Source organism: Lytechinus variegatus, chromosome 19, assembly GCF_018143015.1.
Source record: "Lytechinus variegatus isolate NC3 chromosome 19, Lvar_3.0, whole genome shotgun sequence".
Taxonomy (NCBI): Eukaryota; Metazoa; Echinodermata; class Echinoidea; order Temnopleuroida; family Toxopneustidae; genus Lytechinus; species Lytechinus variegatus.
Window position 1 is genome coordinate 20,451,848 of NC_054758.1, and position 20,171 is coordinate 20,472,018.

The 20,171-nt window shown below is 38.2% G+C and overlaps 2 protein-coding genes across 2 annotated transcripts; both read left to right on the plus strand.

Moving 5' to 3' along the window:
- The first annotated feature begins 209 nt into the window (after positions 1-209).
- LOC121405993 (BLOC-1-related complex subunit 5-like) lies at positions 210-7,870 on the plus strand. Its single transcript, XM_041596987.1, has 4 exons — positions 210-521; positions 3,566-3,824; positions 5,004-5,103; positions 5,810-7,870. Exons 1-4 carry the CDS (start codon positions 365-367, stop codon positions 6,035-6,037), a joined length of 744 nt encoding a protein of 247 aa, XP_041452921.1. The 5' UTR covers positions 210-364; the 3' UTR covers positions 6,038-7,870.
- Positions 7,871-11,141: 3,271 nt separating this feature from the next.
- LOC121406184 (transmembrane protein 216-like) lies at positions 11,142-19,767 on the plus strand. Its single transcript, XM_041597206.1, has 6 exons — positions 11,142-11,309; positions 13,507-13,523; positions 13,971-14,064; positions 15,046-15,138; positions 17,692-17,893; positions 19,230-19,767. The coding sequence occupies exons 1-6, from the start codon at positions 11,252-11,254 to the stop codon at positions 19,249-19,251; spliced, it is 486 nt and encodes a 161-aa protein (XP_041453140.1). The 5' UTR covers positions 11,142-11,251; the 3' UTR covers positions 19,252-19,767.
- Positions 19,768-20,171: the final 404 nt, after the last annotated feature.

Sequence of the window (20,171 nt, forward strand, 5' to 3'; positions counted from 1 at the left end):
CAAGTACCTGATTAACATATCAAGTCTTAATGTACTGTTAATTGTGACTAATGTCAGTGAATTAAAGCAAAATCTATCGAGGGATTGATTTTTAATGATTTTTTGATGAGCTATGATATAACACGTGAGTGAATGGGGGTCTGTAATACTCATGTGTGCCCTATAACGCCTTGATTGACGCCCTCAACGTTTAATGATCTTATTGAATTGATGAATGATGTATTACGGCACTGCTGCTGCTGTTGAACTCTCATCTCAGGTTTTCTACACTTTTTTTGTTAATTGAGGTCGCTGTCGCAAAGAGGAAGGCTTTTCGCTACATATTTGAATTTCCCATCGGAATAAACATTGCACTTTGCACAATATGGGTGCAAATCAAAGCGAACAGCAAGTGTCAAGGTACTACGATGCCCCGATCGAGGCGACGACTGGTCCAACCCCCGCAGCTGCGGCAGCAGAAGGAGGTAGCATACCGTATACATTCTACTCTGTGGACAGGAACGTTCCAGCTCCTCCGAAAGGTAAACTAACTGTGCTTGGGCAAGGCCCATGCCATGGGATTGGGGTTGGGTTAAAGCCCCGGTGGGGTCACTCAATATGACTTGGGGACCACATGACCGTGGCATTACCAAAATTGCGGGAAAAAGCACTCATTCAATGAACAAGGTTATCTGGTTATATTATAATATAACCTTGTTCTCACTTTATATATCTCCATGAACGTCATATGTGGCAAAATAAGGGTGGCAATGTTTGGCTTATTTTCTCTTTTTCTTTGGGCAAATGCTTGATTTATTTACACTGACAGTTTCCATTACACCTATTATTCATACAACTTGACTCTATTTAAATTTGATTCTTTAAATTATTTTTTTCTTAATTAATTTAAAAATAGAGATCAAAAAAGAAAATTTTCTTGCCATATTTCTTTCCACCAATATAAAAAATATTCCCAAAATTCAAGTTTTTGAGCGCTCTGGTGAATACAAAAATTATTCCCAAGTTACTAATGAAAAATAAATTGCAACTGTATGGAAATTAGTAATTTTGGTCACAAAAGTGATATTTTAATGATTTTTTAAAGTGTGTGCTCTGTACAACATTGGCATACCATAGTCCTACCTGTAGATTCCCCACAGGCAGGGTGGTAGCAGTGAACAAGTGGGAAAAAGGGTCAATTTCACGGAAGGTCCGCGGACAGAACACTCCTCGAAGTAGTGAAAATAGGGGTGCTCACAGTCCTCGATTTAATGGAAAAAAGGGGAGAACGATCACAGGAAGTAAAATCTGTCGCCGAGTCACCAGCCGCAGAGGGCGCATTCATGATACTCTAGAAATATGTGGACAACTCTACTGTTATTTTTTACAAAGAATTCTACTTTTCTTTATTTTTCAAGAAAAATAAAGTTCTTTTGGATTATTGTATCAGTATGACATGGCTCTTGCCTTGGTCATCTTTAAGGACTGAGCACTGTGATGCCTGTGTTGCTATTTCCTCTAATGAGGAAAGGGTAGAAATGCCCTGTCCTTGAAATATGGTAAATAGCGGTAAGTTTGCGAAATGGGCAAAGGTGTCCTTACAATCTTATAATTAGGGGTGTTTCAAGGTACCATTTTACCGCAATTTGTCCTTGTTTTGCATGAAAATAGGGGGTAAATTTCACAAAATGTCCTTGAAATTGACTGCAATAGGGGGTTACTTGCATTTGTGGTAACGGTCATATGCGTCCCCTCTGTGGGTGAGTGACCCCACCGGGGTTAAGGCGCAGAATATGGCGCTAATTTAGGCTTGGATCTAAAAAGTCCTAAGATTTGCTTTGCTTTGCTTGGCCTTGCTTCATCTGTTTCATTTTCATTTTCAAGGAGTTTTTTAAAGTATTTTTTTATATCGTACAAAGTCACAGATGGCTCACGATCATGCAACCGCCATTTTGGCATTAGGTGGTTAACAATGCAAAATCCCTCTGATGCGGCTCACTGATTTTTTGTCTGTACTTCATACAAATATATGACAAGAACTGCACCAAAATATTCTGTTTTGGCCTGAAATGCACCAAAACAGGAAAATATTAACTTAAAAGGACAAAAAAAAAACAGTGACTTATTTCGGCTGTCGCCAAACTCCACTTCCCTGGTTTACCCGAACATAAACATGCATGTATATGTCCGTTGAGTCCCTGTACAGATCGAGTTAGACTTAAAACTTCAGTCTCTCTGTAATTGGTGAGTGGAGCCAACTGAGTTCAGCGGAACAACTAATATAACATTCAAACACACGACGGTCGACCCTCTGATTACAAGTCGATAGTCAGAAGCGCTACACCATGGCACATCCACTAGACTAGTGGCCTAAAATAGGCTTTTAAAACTGCCCTGGGACAGACTGTGATTAGCTGTGTTTAGGAGCCGTGGAAACGTGTCACATTGATAGAACATCTACTTGGCTGCCAGAAAATGTGGAGATACCGCTTAACAAACCACTCAAAATATGCAAGAACACTTGCATTGACTATTTGCTAACGTGCTCACCCAGCAGCACGATCTACCACCCATACGAGTAGCTTGCCTTGCTGTAATTTTCATATGGACTGAATAGCAACCAAAAGCATGTGAACATGCGGCAAACAAATGGGTTAGCTTCCTCAGTCACATCTTTTGGTTGCCAACTTCATTCCATATCATAACGATGGCAAATCCAAGCTCCTTGAAGTGATGTCTGAATGAAAATTCAAGTTAGATCCAATTTAGATCAAGCTGAAATACAGCCGATCACGACATTCGGAAAAGCGGTGGGCTCATTAACGTTGAAACATGATGGAGAGACTTGCTATGACATAATTTGCTTAAAGTCGGCCAGTGCAAAACTGTATTAGCGCCCAGAATACCCCACCACCAACTTGCATGAGTATCATCTCTGCACTGTATTGGACGTTGCTTGTCTGAGGTCTGTGTACCTCAGCCTCATTTGCGTCTTTAGTGCCATGGTGCTGGGGTATTCTTGTTCCGATTGCTAGCTTACTAATAGATGTGTTTTGTATGTATCGCTAGCTGTAATAGTAACCAAAGGTAGATTCAGAAAGTTGTGTACATGATTGCCTAATGCATGAAATCTCGGCACTCAAGCAATTCTAAAAAGTGTAAATGGCCTTGCGTTATCCCAAGCCCTGAATGTGAAATATAAAATGATGTTGAAAAGTAACGAAGTAAGGTTGTTTTTTTTTCAAAATTTAAATGTAGAAATATACCTCTTTCTTGTAAGAGCATTGATGCTGCCTTGCATGGGTCAGAATCGGAAATCAGATCCTTATCAAACATTTTTTAAGGGGGAGGGGTGACATTCATGGACTGTGATCTAATTATTGCTTTTGACGACCAATTTACTATTATAATTGTTTACAGAAACCCATCCTTGATGAATTATTGTTTTGTGGGTGTGGCTGGTCATCTGACACTGACAGCAGACGCACATTCTTAGGTACATCATGATTTTGCTAAATCACTTTGAAACTTTTGTTTTCAGTCTATTTATGACCAGAAAGTTTCTTCTCTTTTGATCTAACTGTAGATACTCGAGTGCAGGCCTTGGCCAAACAGCAGCAAGGGAGGTCGTCACCAACAAAGGGCTCCCCACAAAGAAGCCCAAAGGTCGGGTCAACGGACCACAAGATTGTGACGGTGTCTTCGGGGAATCAAGGAGCGGACCAGTCCTTGTCTTTTGAGATCCAGAAGATGAGAGATATCCCGACGTTCCTACCCATCCTAAAGGGTACTCACAACATTCCGCAGGTTGAGGATCCCCAGCAGATGGAGAAAATGGACCATAGGTGAGGATGTTGGTGGTGAATTGATGATGAGGAATAGGAGGAGGAGGATGGTGATGATGATGTAAACAAGAATGATGAAGATATGACAATCATGATGGTTGGTGATCATGATCGTGTTGATGATGGCAGTAGCTGGTTATTGATGATGATGATGATGGCAGTAGCTGGTTATTGATGATGATGCTGATGATGATGATGAGGATTGTGATGATACTGTTGGTGATGGTGATAGAAGGGAAATGATGGAGAGGAAGATGGTGATGATGGTATTAAAGGTGATGGGGATGCTCTAATGATTCATGATGATATAATGGAGATAGTGATGATGACGAGGATGATGGACAGTTTTCATTGATGATGATGGTAATTGTGATGATAATTTGATGCTAGAGATGAAAATGAGAATGATGTAGATGTCAAGGGTCATGATGATGAAGGTAGAGATGATGGTGATGATAACAATGAAGTTGATGATGATGAAGATGATGATAAAGATGGTGATTGTGATGACGAAGGTGACGGTGACAACTGTGCTCAGATGGAGATCGTAATCATGATGATGATGATGATGACAATAAAAGTAATGGTCTTGATAAAAGTAAATGGTCATGATACTTCATAAATGAGAAACAATTTCACATTGGCTTATAAGTTCTCGGTACTGCAGTGCCGGTAAGTTTGACTTGCAAGTTGTGCAGCACTGATGCAATGGTGCTGGGCCCATATAGGTTTGGCCTGGGCCAGGAGTGCCGGTTGCACTCACTGCCACATCACAGACGGCTGTAACGGGCCCGTGCACAGGTCAACACATCATACAGAGTTTTGTGTGACCGGGTATTGATGGATTGGGAAAATAACTACATCAGGGCAAGGTTCACTTTTTCCCCGCTCTCAGATTTAGTAGTGGGGACCGCAGTATACTTTTAAGATGTGCTGTAGAAGTCCAATAAAGGGATATGATAATTTCTATTATATGATATTGATAATGATGGGAATGATGATGAATACATGGTATAGTAAGTGTAGATGGTTCTGTTGCTGACTATAGTTATTGTCTGTGGCCCTCATGTATTTCTGAGGCTCAAACTCAGGCCCCATTGTTTAACTAGTACACCTTTGATTCTCTGGTAAAAAGGTGTTATTTTTTATGTGAATTCAATTGCTATTATTATATTTCAGGCAACTGCTCTTGTTATGTTTACGCTACCAACATCATCTGAGGCAATGTTCAGAAGCAGTGACCTTTGACCAGAATGCTCTGACAGGGAGAATCAAAGAGGTAAGTTTCTCCCCCCCCTCCCCTTCCTCAATATTAGAGGATGAAATGGGTCAGTGGTAGAGCGTGTGCCTCATGAACGGGGGGGGGGGGGGGGGTCGTGGGTTCGATCCACGGCCGAGTCATACCAAACCAAAGACTTGTAAAAATGGAACCTTCTGCCTTCTTGCTAAGCGCTCAGCATTTAGATTGGAGAAGGGTAATAATAACATTATGTTATGCAGGGCCCACTGGTAGAGCTGATTCCTAACTGAAGTGCCTACCCTGGGTAAATAAAACATTATTATTGTGATGACTATCACAACAATATGAAGGGGAAGTTTACCCTGAAGTTCATTCTAATAACATCTGAAAAATAGAAAAAATAAGTAATAAGTAAAATGTTAAAGGAAAACCAGTCTGAGAATATTAAACAGAGTTAACGTTTTCAGAGGTTTTATTTTGTGATGTCACAGATGAGCAGCTCCTCCCATACACATATGTAGTGTGATATAAATCCCCCAAAATGCGCTGTTCTAAAAAATTTGAAATTGAGTTTGTCTGTGCAGTGGTATAATTGCATCAGAATTATCATTACATACACCCTTTTATGCGAAGATTTGTAAATCATTCTCCTCATTATCTTGAGTCAAATGCGCAAACCACCAGACCACACCAAGTATGAGAATACAACAGTTATAGTTGTTTTCTTTTCTTTTTCTATTTCCAGGTTGATGCCATCATACACAGTATAATGCAGTCGATGGCGGAGCGTCAGAAGCGCTTTGCGAAGCATGCCGAACAGATACAGAAGATCAATGATATGTCAAGTACCTTGAAACGCGTTCAGATGAACGTAGACCAGCTAATCCCCCTCATGGATCGTCTGAACAGTGTCTTGCCGGATACAGAGAGACTAGAGCCTTTTACGATGCGCCCTACAGGGCCAAGGACTTGATCAGCTAATCTCACAAATGGATCGTCTGAACAGTATCTTGCCAGATGCATAGAGATTAAAGCCATTGAAGATGTTACCCACAGGGCCTAGAGCTTGATCAGCTAGCTAATCGTGCTTGTGGATCGTCTGAACACAATCTTGCTAGATGGATCATATTTGGTCAGTTTGATCGAGTCTTGATCGCAATTTTCTCAAATTGGGAGAGATCTGTTATCCCACACCCATTGATGTTAGTTTTGATTTCGAAGAATGGATGAAGCTTTAAATGTGCAATTGTCATATGGTTTTGAATGTACTATAATATGGAGGTATATAATGGAATATTCAGATACCCCCCTTCCCTTGTAGGCCTTCTCTGTGGGTACATGCTTACCCCCAACTTTCTGATCGACTAGAATAGAAATGGCCAAGGACTTGATCAGCTACATGTAATCTCACACATGGATCGTCTGAACAGTATCTTGCCAGATAGAGATTAAAGCACTTGAAGTTCCGACCCACGGGTTGCAACTTTTTCGCTGGGGGCAGCACATGTAAAAGTGAGGTTTGCGGCATTTTGCATTTTGTCAAGTTAAATTGGAGGATTTGGCGTATACGTTAACATTGGTGACTTTTGTGAAAATTTTTAGTAAAAAGTGTAAATTCATAAACATTTCTTGGGGGGACAACTGCCCCCCCTCCGGCTGCGTACGGTCATGGATCATCAGCTACATACCGGTAGCTACATTGTACATGTAGTGTAGGTAATTTTGCTTGTGGATTATCTGAACACTGTCGTGCTAGAAACAGAGCGGCTAAAGCCTTTTACAATGTGCACCACTTTGGGCTTAGGACTTGATAAGTTAATCTTGCTCATGGCACAGTGTCTTGCCAGATACAGAGTGATTAAGAGGCTTTTTCGATTTTACGACTTGATCAGATTTACAGCGCACCCTGTTGGGACTAAGACTTGACTTGATCAACTAATCTTGTTCATGAACTGTTTCTTGCCAAATACAGAGAAATAAAAGGCTTTCATGGTGCATCGTGGGACTTGATCAACTAGTCTCTTTGAGTGGCATGAAAACATCCATGTGCGATACATCATTCCATTCACATAATTAGTAGAAACCTTAAGGGGGTAGTGTGGGGCTGAGTGTCACTTCCATGGAAGAGTGGACAGCTTCCACAAGAATCATGCCGAGTAAAGCACAATAAACTAAAATAACAATTCAAGGTGTCCCAGAGTTGAACACTTTAAACTTAGATTTCATTTATTATTTGTGCGGTCGGCGCAAATTACATACCCTTTTGCATTTTTTTTTAAATTGTGATTTACGAGGCATTTTCTCATTTTCAGTTGTTTTGACACTCTTAAGTTCTGTACCCTACAAGCAACCCCCACCCCCCCCCCTTTCCCGTTTATTTTGTTCTCTCAGAGTCCCAGACGCTGTCCACTCTCCAATGGGCCCCGTCTTACAAAGAGTTATGATTGATCCAATCAGTCGTAACTCTGGAAATCCATTAGTGTCATAATTTTTTACTAGAATTTTGCACAATGCCCTTTGTAAGCAAAGAAAAACACAGTGGATTTTAGAGAAAACAATGAATGCCTAAATATAAATCATAGTTAAAAAATATTTTTAACAGACATGTTTTTTAGATGGTGACGTTGTTGGCTGTCAATTGTTGTGATTGATTGAATCATTCAGAACTCTCTGTAAGACGGGGCCCAGGGCCCTATTTCATAAAAGTTGATGATAGTAACTCTCGCTGGAATGTCAATTACGACAACAGTGAACATACTGCTTTTTGATCGGCTCTTCCAATGAAAGTTGACATTCTAACAAGAGTTGCTATACTAAATAGGTTCATTATTGCGGATTGAAATAATCGCTAGAGGGTATTCATTTGTCTCGCAATCTACTATGGTCAACAAGGAAATTCGTGATCACTCTCGCAAAAAGTGTTCACTGGCTTTCTAGGAAATTCGTGATCACTCTCGCAAAAAGTGTTCACTAGCTTACAAGTTCACGAGCTTTCGAGTGCCGCTGCAACTCTTTATCAAGTGACACGGATTGTCCGATATCGTACTCTATTTATACTAACCTCCAAGACCGTACGCACAAATAGAGTACGATATCGGACAATCCGTGTCACTTGATAAAGAGTTGCAGCGGCACTCGAAAGCTCGTGAACTTGTAAGCTAGTGAACACTTTTTGCGAGAGTGATCACGAATTTCCTAGAAAGCCAGTGAACACTTTTTGCGAGAGTGATCACGAATTTCCTTGTTGACCATAGTAGATTGCGAGACAAATAAGAGATGCTATCATATCAACTTTTTTTATGAAATAGGGCCCAGTGGCCCATCTTACAAAGAATTGAGATTAATCCCAGTTATGGAAGGCCAGCAACATCAGCATCTAAATTACAAGTTTGTTCAAAGTATTTTCTAGAAATGACGTGTATTTATACATTCACTGTTTACTTGAAAACTCAGTATGCTTCTCTTTGTTTTCAAAGGACGTCTTTGAGCAAATTTCCTAAAGAAAAAGTTATGACAGTGATGGATTTTCATGTACTTGAGATTGATCTGATCAATCGTAACTCTTTATGAGACGGGGCCCAAGAGGGCTTTTGTTAAAGTTGTCAGTACTGACTGCATTGCCAGGGCTAACTATTTCAGTAAAATCCTTGGTTTTGATTGGCTGAGAGGCACTGGTCTCTGACTGTTAATATGGTAACTGTTGAAGAAAGACAACTTGTCAATGCTGACAACTTTCATGAAGCGGTCCCAGATTGAGCTCATACCTCTCTAAAATAATCAGTAAAAATGACTAGTTAATAGGGTCAGCAGGGTGCAACTACATGTATTATTCTAGTCATATTTGAATATTTTCTAGTTGTCTTTTACTAGAACAGAGTTATTTCTTTCTAGAATATATGTCAGAAATGTGACTAGCATATCAGTCACACCCAGCTGACTACTTGTCTAGTCAATTTGACTGATTTTTTTTAAGAGTGTACATTTGTATGGGAATAACTTTTCTTTTGAGGAAGAATATTAGAATTTGTAAAACCTTTAGGCATTGCAAATGCCAGCAGATTTATGCAGTACATGTATAAATTAAAAAAAAAGGGTTACAGTAAGAGTATCATAGAATCAATGATATTGTAAAGCCTTGTTTAACCATGAGAATGAGATGAAGTATTGAAAAATATTTGTATATTTGTGTACCAAGATGTATTGTGGTATTAAAAATATATACAAAATGTATTGTAATATAATGTGTAAAATATTAAATGGAGTCAGGTTTTTACTTTGGATTTTGTTTTGTATATTTGAAATTGTTATCAATGCAACAAGGGATATATGCCAAGTGTACATGCTTAAGGGAAAGTCTACCACAGCATCAGCTTTCTTTAACTAAAATTACCCCCCCCCCCCCTCCATAAATCTACTTGAATAGATAAATGAGTAAACGAATGGTAAAGTAAATGATGATGATGATGATGAAGATGATGATGATAATGAAATGAACCTATAATCAATGAAAGAAGGATATTTTTTAAAATCCTTAAAAATATAGATATTTTTTAAAGATTTGGGGGATTATGTGACTTGGGAGCCAGTCTCTATGTCATGTATTATCAATTCCGTAAATGGAAACATTCATCATGATTGTGAATAGCTCAGATCTTTTACTAAAAAAAATAGTGTACATGGATAATGTATAGATCTATTCTACACAGGTTTCCAGATTGGGGGGAGGGGCTGGGCATGCGTCTTCGAAAAGGTTCACGCCAAGAAAAAAAATGTGAACTATGACAACATTTTGTAGATGTTGTGTCAAAATCTTTCACAAAATTAGATTTTCATATTAAAAATATTGTTTCCTCACTTGCTTCACTCCCTAAAAATATTGTTCCATGTAGCATATTATGTCCTCTCAAATTTTCTGACACACAATGCTTCTGCTGCTCTTTGTTTAAAGTTGTGACCACATTCCCAAACTGAATGTTCAAAAGAGATCATTGATTATGGCTATATCAACATTAACTTTTTAATACTCAATTCGTTTGTTCTGGGTTGCTTTTTTTTTTTTTAATACATGTAGTTTTTTAGCCTCCCATGATGTTTATTATTTCCTGCTTTTTTCATAAACACATTCAATCTGAGAATGGATTCTCTCTTTAAATGCATTGTAAAATATTTGACAAGAATTGAGTGGCATACCTAAAGGATTTTCCAAAGGGGCAAATTCGTCCGCCAAAAAATTTGACAAGCCCAAAAAACCAATTTGTATATGATTTCGTACTGACATGCCAAAAAAGAAAGAAAAAGGGGCTCAAGCTCGTCAAGGGGGCAGACTGACCCCCCCCCCCTCCGTAGGTATGCTAGTGCAAGAATTGAAAAAAGAAAGAAGGAAAAGTAGGAGGAAAGATAGTAAACGATGGAGGGGGTCAAGAAAGAGAGAGAGAAAGAAAAAGAAAGAAAGAAAGGAAAGAGAGTGAATGTGAGAGAAAGAAAGAAAGGAAAGAGAGTGAATGTGAGAGGAAGAAAGGAAGGAAAGAAAGGAAAGAAAAAATTAAGAAAGAGGGGGAGAGTGGAGAAACATGGGAGGAGAGGGGTACGAACTGGAAGAGAATGACCGAGGGGAGGGTGGACCCTCAGACTCCTCACGGAACAATGGGCTCGCAGAATGGGCTTCGTTTTAATCGGCCTTCAGTTTAGAAAATGTTATTCACCGGTGTGCATGGGGAGGGCCCGGAAGGGGGTTGTCCAACTCTAACACCAACCATTCATTTTTTTTTGCTCTTTGGCAATTGCCAAATTTCCTGATATTCGTCGGAGCAAGCTTTACTGCTCATATTAATCTGTATTCAATACTTTTGAACATGAATTAAAATAATCATATTAATCTGAATTTAATACTTTTGAACCTGAATTGGAATAGTTTAGCATAAGAAGATTAAACACTGTTATATTCTAATGTTATTTTTTTCAAATTTTTTAGCTAGCCGTTCTATCAGAAATAGGGTCTGTTATTGTAGACCGTTTCAATTGCTGCTGAAACTTTCGACCATCTCTAGCTCTGCACAGTGTATACTTGGGAAAATGTGTTGCTGATGAGCTCGTGGTGGTAATCTTCAGTTTTTCTCATTCTGACTTATTTTGAACCGATCAACACCAAAGAACCAAACAAAGCAAAAAAGGTCGGAAATTCCTCAAAATGGCGAATGGAGAAGGAACAAGTTCTGCTCCAGCGACAAGTGCAGCACCCAGAAGGGGTAATTATGTGCTTATATGTTGAAGTTGAATAAATATAATGATTTTTTAGACATTCTCTTGTCGTCTACGCTCTCGCCCTACATTTGTGACTAACGAGACGGAGCCAGCTTTACCGCCGACATCGCCGGGGCAGTAACTGTCTCCTTCGGGCTCCAGCAGTAGCGTTGGTAGGCAACGCAACGCGGATGCGTACGGCAGAGTAAAGTAATGCCATTTTGGTAGGCAATGGCACTAGATTTGTGCTGTAGGCATGTATATGTCATGTATGTTTAATAGATGAGTTGCCTGCCGGGGGGAGGGGTCTGTCTGTATGTAGGGTGTCTGAAGCCACACTGAAAAGTGTCAGCATAAAACAGGCTGATTTAGGGGAAAATATGGCACATATTTTTCGGGATGTTCAGGCTACTAGAAAAATGTGATCTGAATTGATTATTAACTTGTGTTTGGCATGTATGGAAAGAGAAAATTCAGGGGCTTCTTTTGACAGTAAGGACAAGTTTATATGATCATTCTAAATAAGGATTTAGAGATAAATTGCAAACCCTTATTTTTGTGTGTGTTGAGATTGCCATTTCCCCATGCGTTTTCTATGGGAAAATGAAATTTCTGTTTTGCACAATTTTTTCACTTTGTCGCAATTTTTCATTGTGATCTGGTTTCCAAATCTTTATAAAAATCATACCATCAGAAAGAGCATAAAAAATCCTATTTGACTCTTTATGGACAAGTTTTTGGCATTAATACTCCATTTATAACAGCTCTCGGAAGCTAAAAATTTGGATTTGTGTGTGTCCATTTCTTAACTACACAGTCTATGGCAGAAAAATGCTGAAAATTGACCTAATTTCATTCTTCTTTTTTGCAGCCAATAATTGGATTTTTTTCAAAAATGTTACATTTCTGTAAGTCTGAAGGTCATTTCTCTTCAAATTCACAAAGAAAATGTGATATTTTCTTGAAATAAGAAAAATAATTTTTTTCTCCAGACACCCTACTGTATGGTCATTATCTCAAAAACTAGCCAATAATAAAAATATCCTTTATAGTTTATCCATTCGCCGATCGGAATAGAATTTTGAGATCGCGATACCGGCGAAACCCCGGCTTTGACCTACTTTACATTTTCGTTCATGATTTTATAGATAGCGATCTTGCCGTCAATGTGGTAACTATTTCTTGAATTTGTTTTGTTTAAATTATGAATTATTTGTGGACAAAATTAAGCCTGATGAATATTTTTGAAAAGTGCGCGAAGTTTGGACACCCCATTATACACACGTGGCCAGACAGCTTGTAGCTGTCTGCTTCGAGGAGAACTTTAATTACCGGTACTTTAACATTTTTTTTTCATTTCTCCTGTTACACAGACGGCTTGCTATCGTGCAGCCGCTATAGTATTACGTTAGGGTGTTAAAAATGCAAAATCCCCCCGACGGGGCTCATCGATTTTCGTCTTTAACTCTTAAAAATATATATAAAAAAACGACCGAGATAGAAATTATTATTCTGTTTTTGCATGAAATGCACCAAAACGGGAAAAAATAAACTTAATGAAAATAAAATAAGGAAAAAAAGCAGTGACTTCGGCCGTCAAGCAACTTCACTTCCCTGGTTTATCTGAACTCAATACATAAAAATATGGCCATTGAATCCCTGTATATATCGAGTTAGAACTTCAGTCTCTGTAATTGGTGAGTGGAGCCAATGGAGTTCAGCGGAACACCCAATAAAACAGAGTCCGAAGTTTTGACAAGTTTTTTTTTTCCGTGTGCAAAGAAACCCCCTAAACAAGTTTTTCGAAAGCTTCATTAACACATTTTAGCTCCTAAACAAGTTGTCGCCAGAATATGACCCCTAACAAGTTTTGTCTTCTTACTAAAATTATATTTAATTAAAGATAGATCTAGACTATATTCATGGGTATTGTATACAGTGAATATAGAAGATTGTTCAAGCATACTGTATATTATGTGCTTCTTCTGATATTCAGTAATTAAATTTTTGCAGGTAGATCAAAAAGAAAGAACATTGTACTTTGTATGCATATGTACATGTAAGTTTAATAGGTTTTAGTCATTTCTTCTTTGCTTACTTTGTAGAACTTAATGCGAATGTTATTTTTTTGTATCGTGGACACTGTATATTCACTGATGATGAATAACAAATTATATGTTTTCTTGTTTTCTTTCTTTTCAGGAAAAACAATTGCTGTTGTATCCTTCACAATAATGTTATGTGGGCATTTGTGAATTACGTACAATTCATCATTGATTATATGTTTGATTTATTTTAAACTCTAAGAAGAGAACCATGGTGTAAATCTGTAGAACATGAAGCTACATGTACCCCTCATTAAGTATGAGCTCCTGATTAATTTTCTTTTTCCTTTTTTTTTCAATTGAGTCCATGTCCCCCAAATAATGTTTTCCCACAGATAAAATTTTGACACTGGTTGTAGGGTGTAGCTGACCACCATTTACCGGTAACAAGTGTAAGTTGGGGAGGGGAGGAGCTGTCTTGTGGGCTTCAGATGTCTTTCTAAATCACTCTCTGATCATAATGCTTATTGCTCTCTTTGAGTTTGATCACATGATAATGGTTGTCCCAATGATAATGAAATAGTGGTGAAGATATTGATATCCTTAACTGTATGATATCAGCTTTCTTCTCTTCCATTGCAAATACTCTTCTACCTTAATGGATGGTATTTTGCATTTCTATGGCTGTGTGAAGCATTGATGTACATTTACAAAGGTAAGCTGTCATTTTGACTTTCGTTTTTCTTCCCTCATTTCTTCCTCGTTCTTTTCCTCTTCACTACCTTTTTTCTCGTCTTTTCCTCTTTCTTATTTTCTTCTTCTTTTTTCCTCTTCATCTACTTTTCTTCCTCTTCATGTTCTTCATCTTCTTACTTTTCTTTTCCCCTCATCTTCCTGTCATTCATCTCTCTTTTCCTCCTGTTCTCCCTGTTCTTCCTATTCTTCTTTTTCCTCCTTTTTTCCTCTTCATCTTGTTCTCTGTTTCTTTTCTTCTTCCTCATTTTCCTCTTTTTCCTATTCCTATTCCCATTTTCCTCTTCTACCCCCTGTTGTTCCTTTTCCTCCTCTTTTTCCTGTTCCTCTTCTTCCCCTTCTTCCTCTTCTCATCTTTTTTACTTCCTCTTCTTTACATTCTTCCTCTTCCTCTTCTTCCTCTTCTTCCCCTTCTTCCTCCTCTTCTCATCTTTTTTACTTCCTCTTCTTTACATTCTTCCTCTTCCTCTTCTTCCCCTTCTTCCTCCTCTTCTCATCTTTTTTACTTCCTGTTCTTTACATTCTTCCTCTTCCTTCTTCCCCTTCTTCCTCCTCTTCTCATCTTTTTTACTTCCTCTTCTTTACATTCTTCCTCTTCTTCCTCTTCTTCTTCCTCCTCTTCTCATCTTTTTTACTTCCTGTTCTTTACATTCTTCCTCTTCCTCTTCTTCTTCCCCTTCTTCCTCCTCTTCTCATCTTTTTTACTTCCTCTTCTTTACATTCTTCCTCTTCCTGTTCTTCCTCTCCTTATTCCTCTTTTTCCTATATCTCTTCCTCTACCCTGTGCTTTTTTTTATTCTTCCTTTCCACTCCCTTCTATTTTCTTTTAATATTTTTCTTCATTTTTACCAGTTAACTGTAGATATTAAGCCAAAAAAATGTTTTATTGTACATATGCTTAATATTATATATTTTTACCATATTAATTGCTTTCCTTCTTTAGGTTCGGTGCTGCCATACCCCACGGAAAATCTAGCAGGAGAATGGGTCCTCATCTTCCTTCTAGTTGCCATAGAGTATGTCAGACTGTTCTTAGGTGAGATATTATACCAGTCTATCTACAATTACACAGAAGAAGACTGAAGTTAATTCCTGCTATTCAGTTTAAGGGGAAGTTCGCCTCATCAAAATTGCATTCGGCTAAAACGAGGAAATGAAATGAGCATAATGCTGAAAATGTCATTAAAATTCTTTTTTGCTATTGATGATAATTAACTTAACTTCAAATGTGTAATGAACTTGAAATTCTGTGTCTTGTTTGTTGTGTGACTCCAGCAGATAATATCCCAGACAACCTGCATGCCAATTTTCGGCGCGATCGTGGGGTCGATGGCCGAGATCTCAAGGGGGGCCTAGGAGGCCCCCCCCCCCCACTCCGGCCATATGAACTCCGAAAATACCCCGGCCTAGATAGGGTTAAGTTTTTGCAGACTTGAAAATATGCAGATTCTTTATCAAATCAAAGTTGGTTTAATACCACAATGGCATTTCAAAATGTTCAGGGAGACTATAATAAGAGGAAAATTATTGTATTTCATGTAAGAAAATAAAGTATAAAAGTAACGGTGAATGACATCATCAGCCCCCCCCCCCCCCCATTTGTATATTGATCAGAATGTGCAAAAGTTTTCTTATTCAGCATATAATTTTGATGAATATTTCTTTATTATTTTTTTTGTTGTCTTTTTGTCTCACCTGCGAAGCAAAGTGAGACTATAGGCGCCGCTTTTCCGACGGCGGCGGCGGTGGCGTCAACATCAAATCTTAACCTGAGGTTAAGTTTTTGAAATGACGTCATAACTTAGAAAGTATATGGACCTAGTTAATAAAACTTGGCCATAAGGTTAATCAAGTATTACTGAACATCCTATTAGAGTTTCATGTCACATGACCAAGGTCAAAGGTCATTTAGGGTCAATGAACTTAGACCATGTTGGAGGAATCAACATCGAAATCTTAACCTGAGGTTAAGTTTTTGAAATGTCATCATAACTTAGAAAATATATGGACCTAGTTCATGAAACTTGGACATAAGGTTAATCAAGTATCACTGAACATCCTGCATGAGTTTCACGTCACATGACCAAGGTCAAAGGTCATTTAGGGTCAATGAACTTTGGCCGAATTGGGGATATCTGTTGAATTCCCATCATAACTTTGAAAGTTTATGGATCTGATTCATGAAACTTAGACATAATAGTAATCAAGCATCACTGAAAATTTTGTGCAAGTTTCAGGTCACATGACCAAGGTCAAAGGTCAATGAACTTTGGCCGAATTGGGTGTATCTGTTGAATTACCATCATAACTTTGAAAGTTTATGGATCTGATTCATGAAACTTGTACATAAGAGTAATCAAGTATCACTGAACATCCTGTTCGAGTTTCAGGTCACATGATCAAGGTCAAAGGTCATGTAAGGTCAATGAACTTGACCATGGCCATGTTGGGGTTTTTTGTTGAATAACCATCATATCTCTGTAAGTTTATTGGTCTAGTTCATTAAAAAGGGAAATAAGAGTAACCATGTATCACTGAACATCTTGTGCGAGTTAGAGTAGTATTCAAAGTGAGCACTGCTGCTATATTGAACCGCGTGATGCAGGTGAGACGGCCAGAGGCATTCCACTTTTTATTAAAAGCAAATTATCTTTGGACTTGCCCATTAAGAATAATTTCTGAAAATAAATGACAATTTTGAAGAAAAAAACATGATGATGAGAATCTGTTGCAGACAAATTAAGTTTTGATTTTCTTTTTTTTAAATTCTTTTTCATTTTATAACAAGGGGATTAAACAAAACACCTTAGACCCCAAGCAAGTAAGCAATTTTCTACAAATGTGACAATTCAGCTCTGCAGTGTCCATCATGTTCAAAGCGAGAACAGCAAGCTTAATCCTATTCTATCTCTATCCTACGAAGGAAATTTATCTGTGTCTTCTTTTGTGTGTTTGATTTCATTTTCAAAAGAACCTGAAGGACAAGTCCCCAAAAGGAAAAGGTTGATTTGAATAAAAAGAGAAAAATGCAACAAGCATAACACTGAAGATTTCATCAAAATCGGATGTAAAATAAGAAAGTTACGACATTTATAGTTTTGCTTAATTCCACAAAACAGTTACATGTATATGCCCATCCTGGTGGGTATGCAAACGAGGAGACTGATGACGTCAGCCACTCACTATTTCTTTTGTATTTTATTATATGAAATGGGGAATATTCTATTTTGAATACTATATGATTCGGTCAAGTTGGTCCTTATTGTAAAATCTACAAAAAATGAAATGTTGTATAATTTAAACATTAAACAACAAAAGAAATAGTGAGGGGCATCATCGACTGTCTCATTTGAGTTGTGCATATCACTGTTTTGTGAAAAATAAGCAAAAGTGTCATGACTATTATTTTACATCCGATTTTGATGAAATTTTCAGCATTTTGGTAGTTAAATTTTTCTATATTTATTCAAATCAACATTTCTCTGGGGTGGACTTGACCTTTAAACAGATGCATGTACTGGTATGCTTTGAATATGTTCAACCAATCAGATCCTTCTTTCATTTACTTTCAATCTTCATTCTTTTATAGGAAAGAAGGGAAACCTGACGGAGAAAGTTGTTCATCTTGCCGTATCTTTGGCATTGTCTGTAGCTACCCTGTTTGGCGCCCTCTATCTCATCTTGTGGCAGACATACGTGTTACGAGCAGAGTTAATCCTCAATGCTGTTCTTCTGTGTTTTCTTGGTCTAGAGCTGGTCTTTAGCATCATTGCTGTCATCACATTTGCAAGGTAAGAGAACTCTGTCCCTGTTTACGCCAAACTTCTGTTCAGTTGCTATTTTTTTGTCTCGCCCAACAGAGGTGAAGGCGAGTCTTTAATAGGGATCCAAATGCCTGTCATCCGTCTGCACAAACATTATGACACATAACTCCGCAACCGTAAGTCACTTTTCAACCAAACTCATATGTAGATGCACTTAGGAAACCTGCATGTTATGCTGCAGTTGGAGGTCACATGGTTAGGTCAAAGGTAATTTTCAGGTCAACGTTAAAGTTTACATGCAAGACTCTTTTATGACACACAACTATGCAATCGTAAGTCACTTTTCAGTGAAACTTAGGTGGTAGATGTACTGTGGGGATGTACATGTAATGCTGCAGTTAGAGGTCACATGATAAGGTCAAAGGTCATTTGTAGGTCAACATTAAAGTTTACATGCAAGACTCTTACATGTATGACACATAATTCTGCATCCTTAAGTCAATTTCAAATCAAACTTGGGTTGTAGCTGTATAGGAGACCTGCATTGTGTTCGGAGGTCACATGGTAAGGTCAGAGTCCATTTTGAGGTCAACATTAAAGTTGACATATGCAAGACTCTTAAGACAAATGTTATTCCATCTCAGTTATTTCACAATGAACTTTTGATACAATTCTGTTGTGTGCCCTTGCAAATAGCAATATTTCTGGTCATTTTCCGAGTGGACGAGACACAAAATCGCTTGTGCCTTGATTAGTAATGATTTTGATTGGTTGAAGTTTGTTCAGTCTTTTGAGCAAAATGTCCAAGCAGCAAATGTCTTTATTGGTGGGACTCTAATCTATTATGATAATCAAACATATTGGAAACCAGTGTTTCCAACTGTGTTCAAACATACAGTTGTGAGGTATGCTTGATATATACAATGCTATGACATCGCTTTTGTGCGTGTTAAGATCTTACAATCTTATCCAGAATAGATGCTTTTTCTGAAAGAGCAATATTAATAATATAGGGTATTTATATTGCGCACATATCCACCTTGTTAGGTGCTCAAGGCGCTCCTATATTACCCAGCTAAGCTAGGCGTTCATAGCGCACACAGCTTTTTAAGGAATTACTTCCTACCGGTACCCATTTACCTCACCTGGGTTGAGTGCAGCACATTGTGGATCAGTTTCTTGCTGAAGGAAATTACACCATGGCTGGGATTTGAACCCACGACCCTCTGTTTCAAAGTCCGAAGACTAATCCACTGGGCCACAACGCAACACAATATGTGCACCAACCTCATGAAATTCTTAAAGTGTGTTTTCATATTTTTTAATGCCTCTTTTTTATTTCTTCCTTCCCTTTTTCATGCAGGGCCAATCAAACAGCAAGATGAGTAGTCTACACCGCAGACCCTAGTTATCTCCAGTACTGAAATCACAAACCCGATGAGGACTTCTCTCAACACAGCAAATTGTTTTTCAGAAGCCCCAAAGACTTACATTTTTTTGTTTCTTTTTCTCCATTGGGCTTTGTTTATTGTTGTTGGATTACAGTGCATAGAGAAACTGTTGTATTCATGAAGGGTATTTTTCTGCATTGCCTCAGCAAATACAAAATGTAAATGCGCACCATGTATCATATATACTATGAATGTTGGACTTACTCCGAAAGCCTCGTATGCTGAAAATCATCAACGCAGTTAAGCATACACAGGCATCTTTCACTTGGAAAAGCAAAGGCCTGTGGTCTGACGAATGCCAGGCTTGTTGATTTACTCTTCAAATACTCAGTCTCTCTACCGGGATAATTTTGGTTGGCTCTTGGGGTCACAAGGTCAAAGGTCACATAGGTCATTGCATTATATTCCGTCCATTGCCTCATAGAAGAAGAGCTACAAGTAGTAGGAGGTGGAGAACAAGAAGGAGGAGGAAGAAGGAGATGGAGGAGAAGAGAAAGATGGAGGAAGGTGAGAAGAGGAAGATGAATGTTACGGAAAAAGGACAACGATGAAGATGAACAATACATGTAAGAGTGGGAAATAGGACAAGGAATATGAAAGGAGAATGAAACCATTGGAACAAGATAGTTTGTGTGAAAACATAAAAATCAAAGAAACAGATCCAGGAAAGTTTGAGAAAAATCTGACAAATAATGAGAAAGTTATGAATGAGCATTTGAATATTGCGATCACTAATGTTATGGAGATCCGCACATTGGCAATGCGACAAAGGCGTGTGATGTCACTTGTGAGCAACTCTCTCCATTACTTTAGTATATATTTCAAAACTGCCTCTTTTATCACATCTATCAGTA

What these genes read in the sequence shown, in the direction of transcription:
- LOC121405993 (XM_041596987.1), top strand. Translation starts at nt 365, where the DNA reads ATGGGTGCAAATCAAAGCGAACAGCAAGTGTCAAGGTACTACGATGCC. An exon ending in ATGGAGAAAATGGACCATAG is followed by an intron (nt 3,825 to 5,003) that starts GTGAGGATGTTG and finishes ATTATATTTCAG; the next exon opens with GCAACTGCTCTTGTTATGTT. An exon ending in TGACAGGGAGAATCAAAGAG is followed by an intron (nt 5,104 to 5,809) that starts GTAAGTTTCTCC and finishes TTCTATTTCCAG; the next exon opens with GTTGATGCCATCATACACAG.
- LOC121406184 (XM_041597206.1), top strand. Translation starts at nt 11,252, where the DNA reads ATGGCGAATGGAGAAGGAACAAGTTCTGCTCCAGCGACAAGTGCAGCA. An exon ending in ATTGATGTACATTTACAAAG is followed by an intron (nt 14,065 to 15,045) that starts GTAAGCTGTCAT and finishes TTCCTTCTTTAG; the next exon opens with GTTCGGTGCTGCCATACCCC. An exon ending in GCTGTCATCACATTTGCAAG is followed by an intron (nt 17,894 to 19,229) that starts GTAAGAGAACTC and finishes TTTTTCATGCAG; the next exon opens with GGCCAATCAAACAGCAAGAT.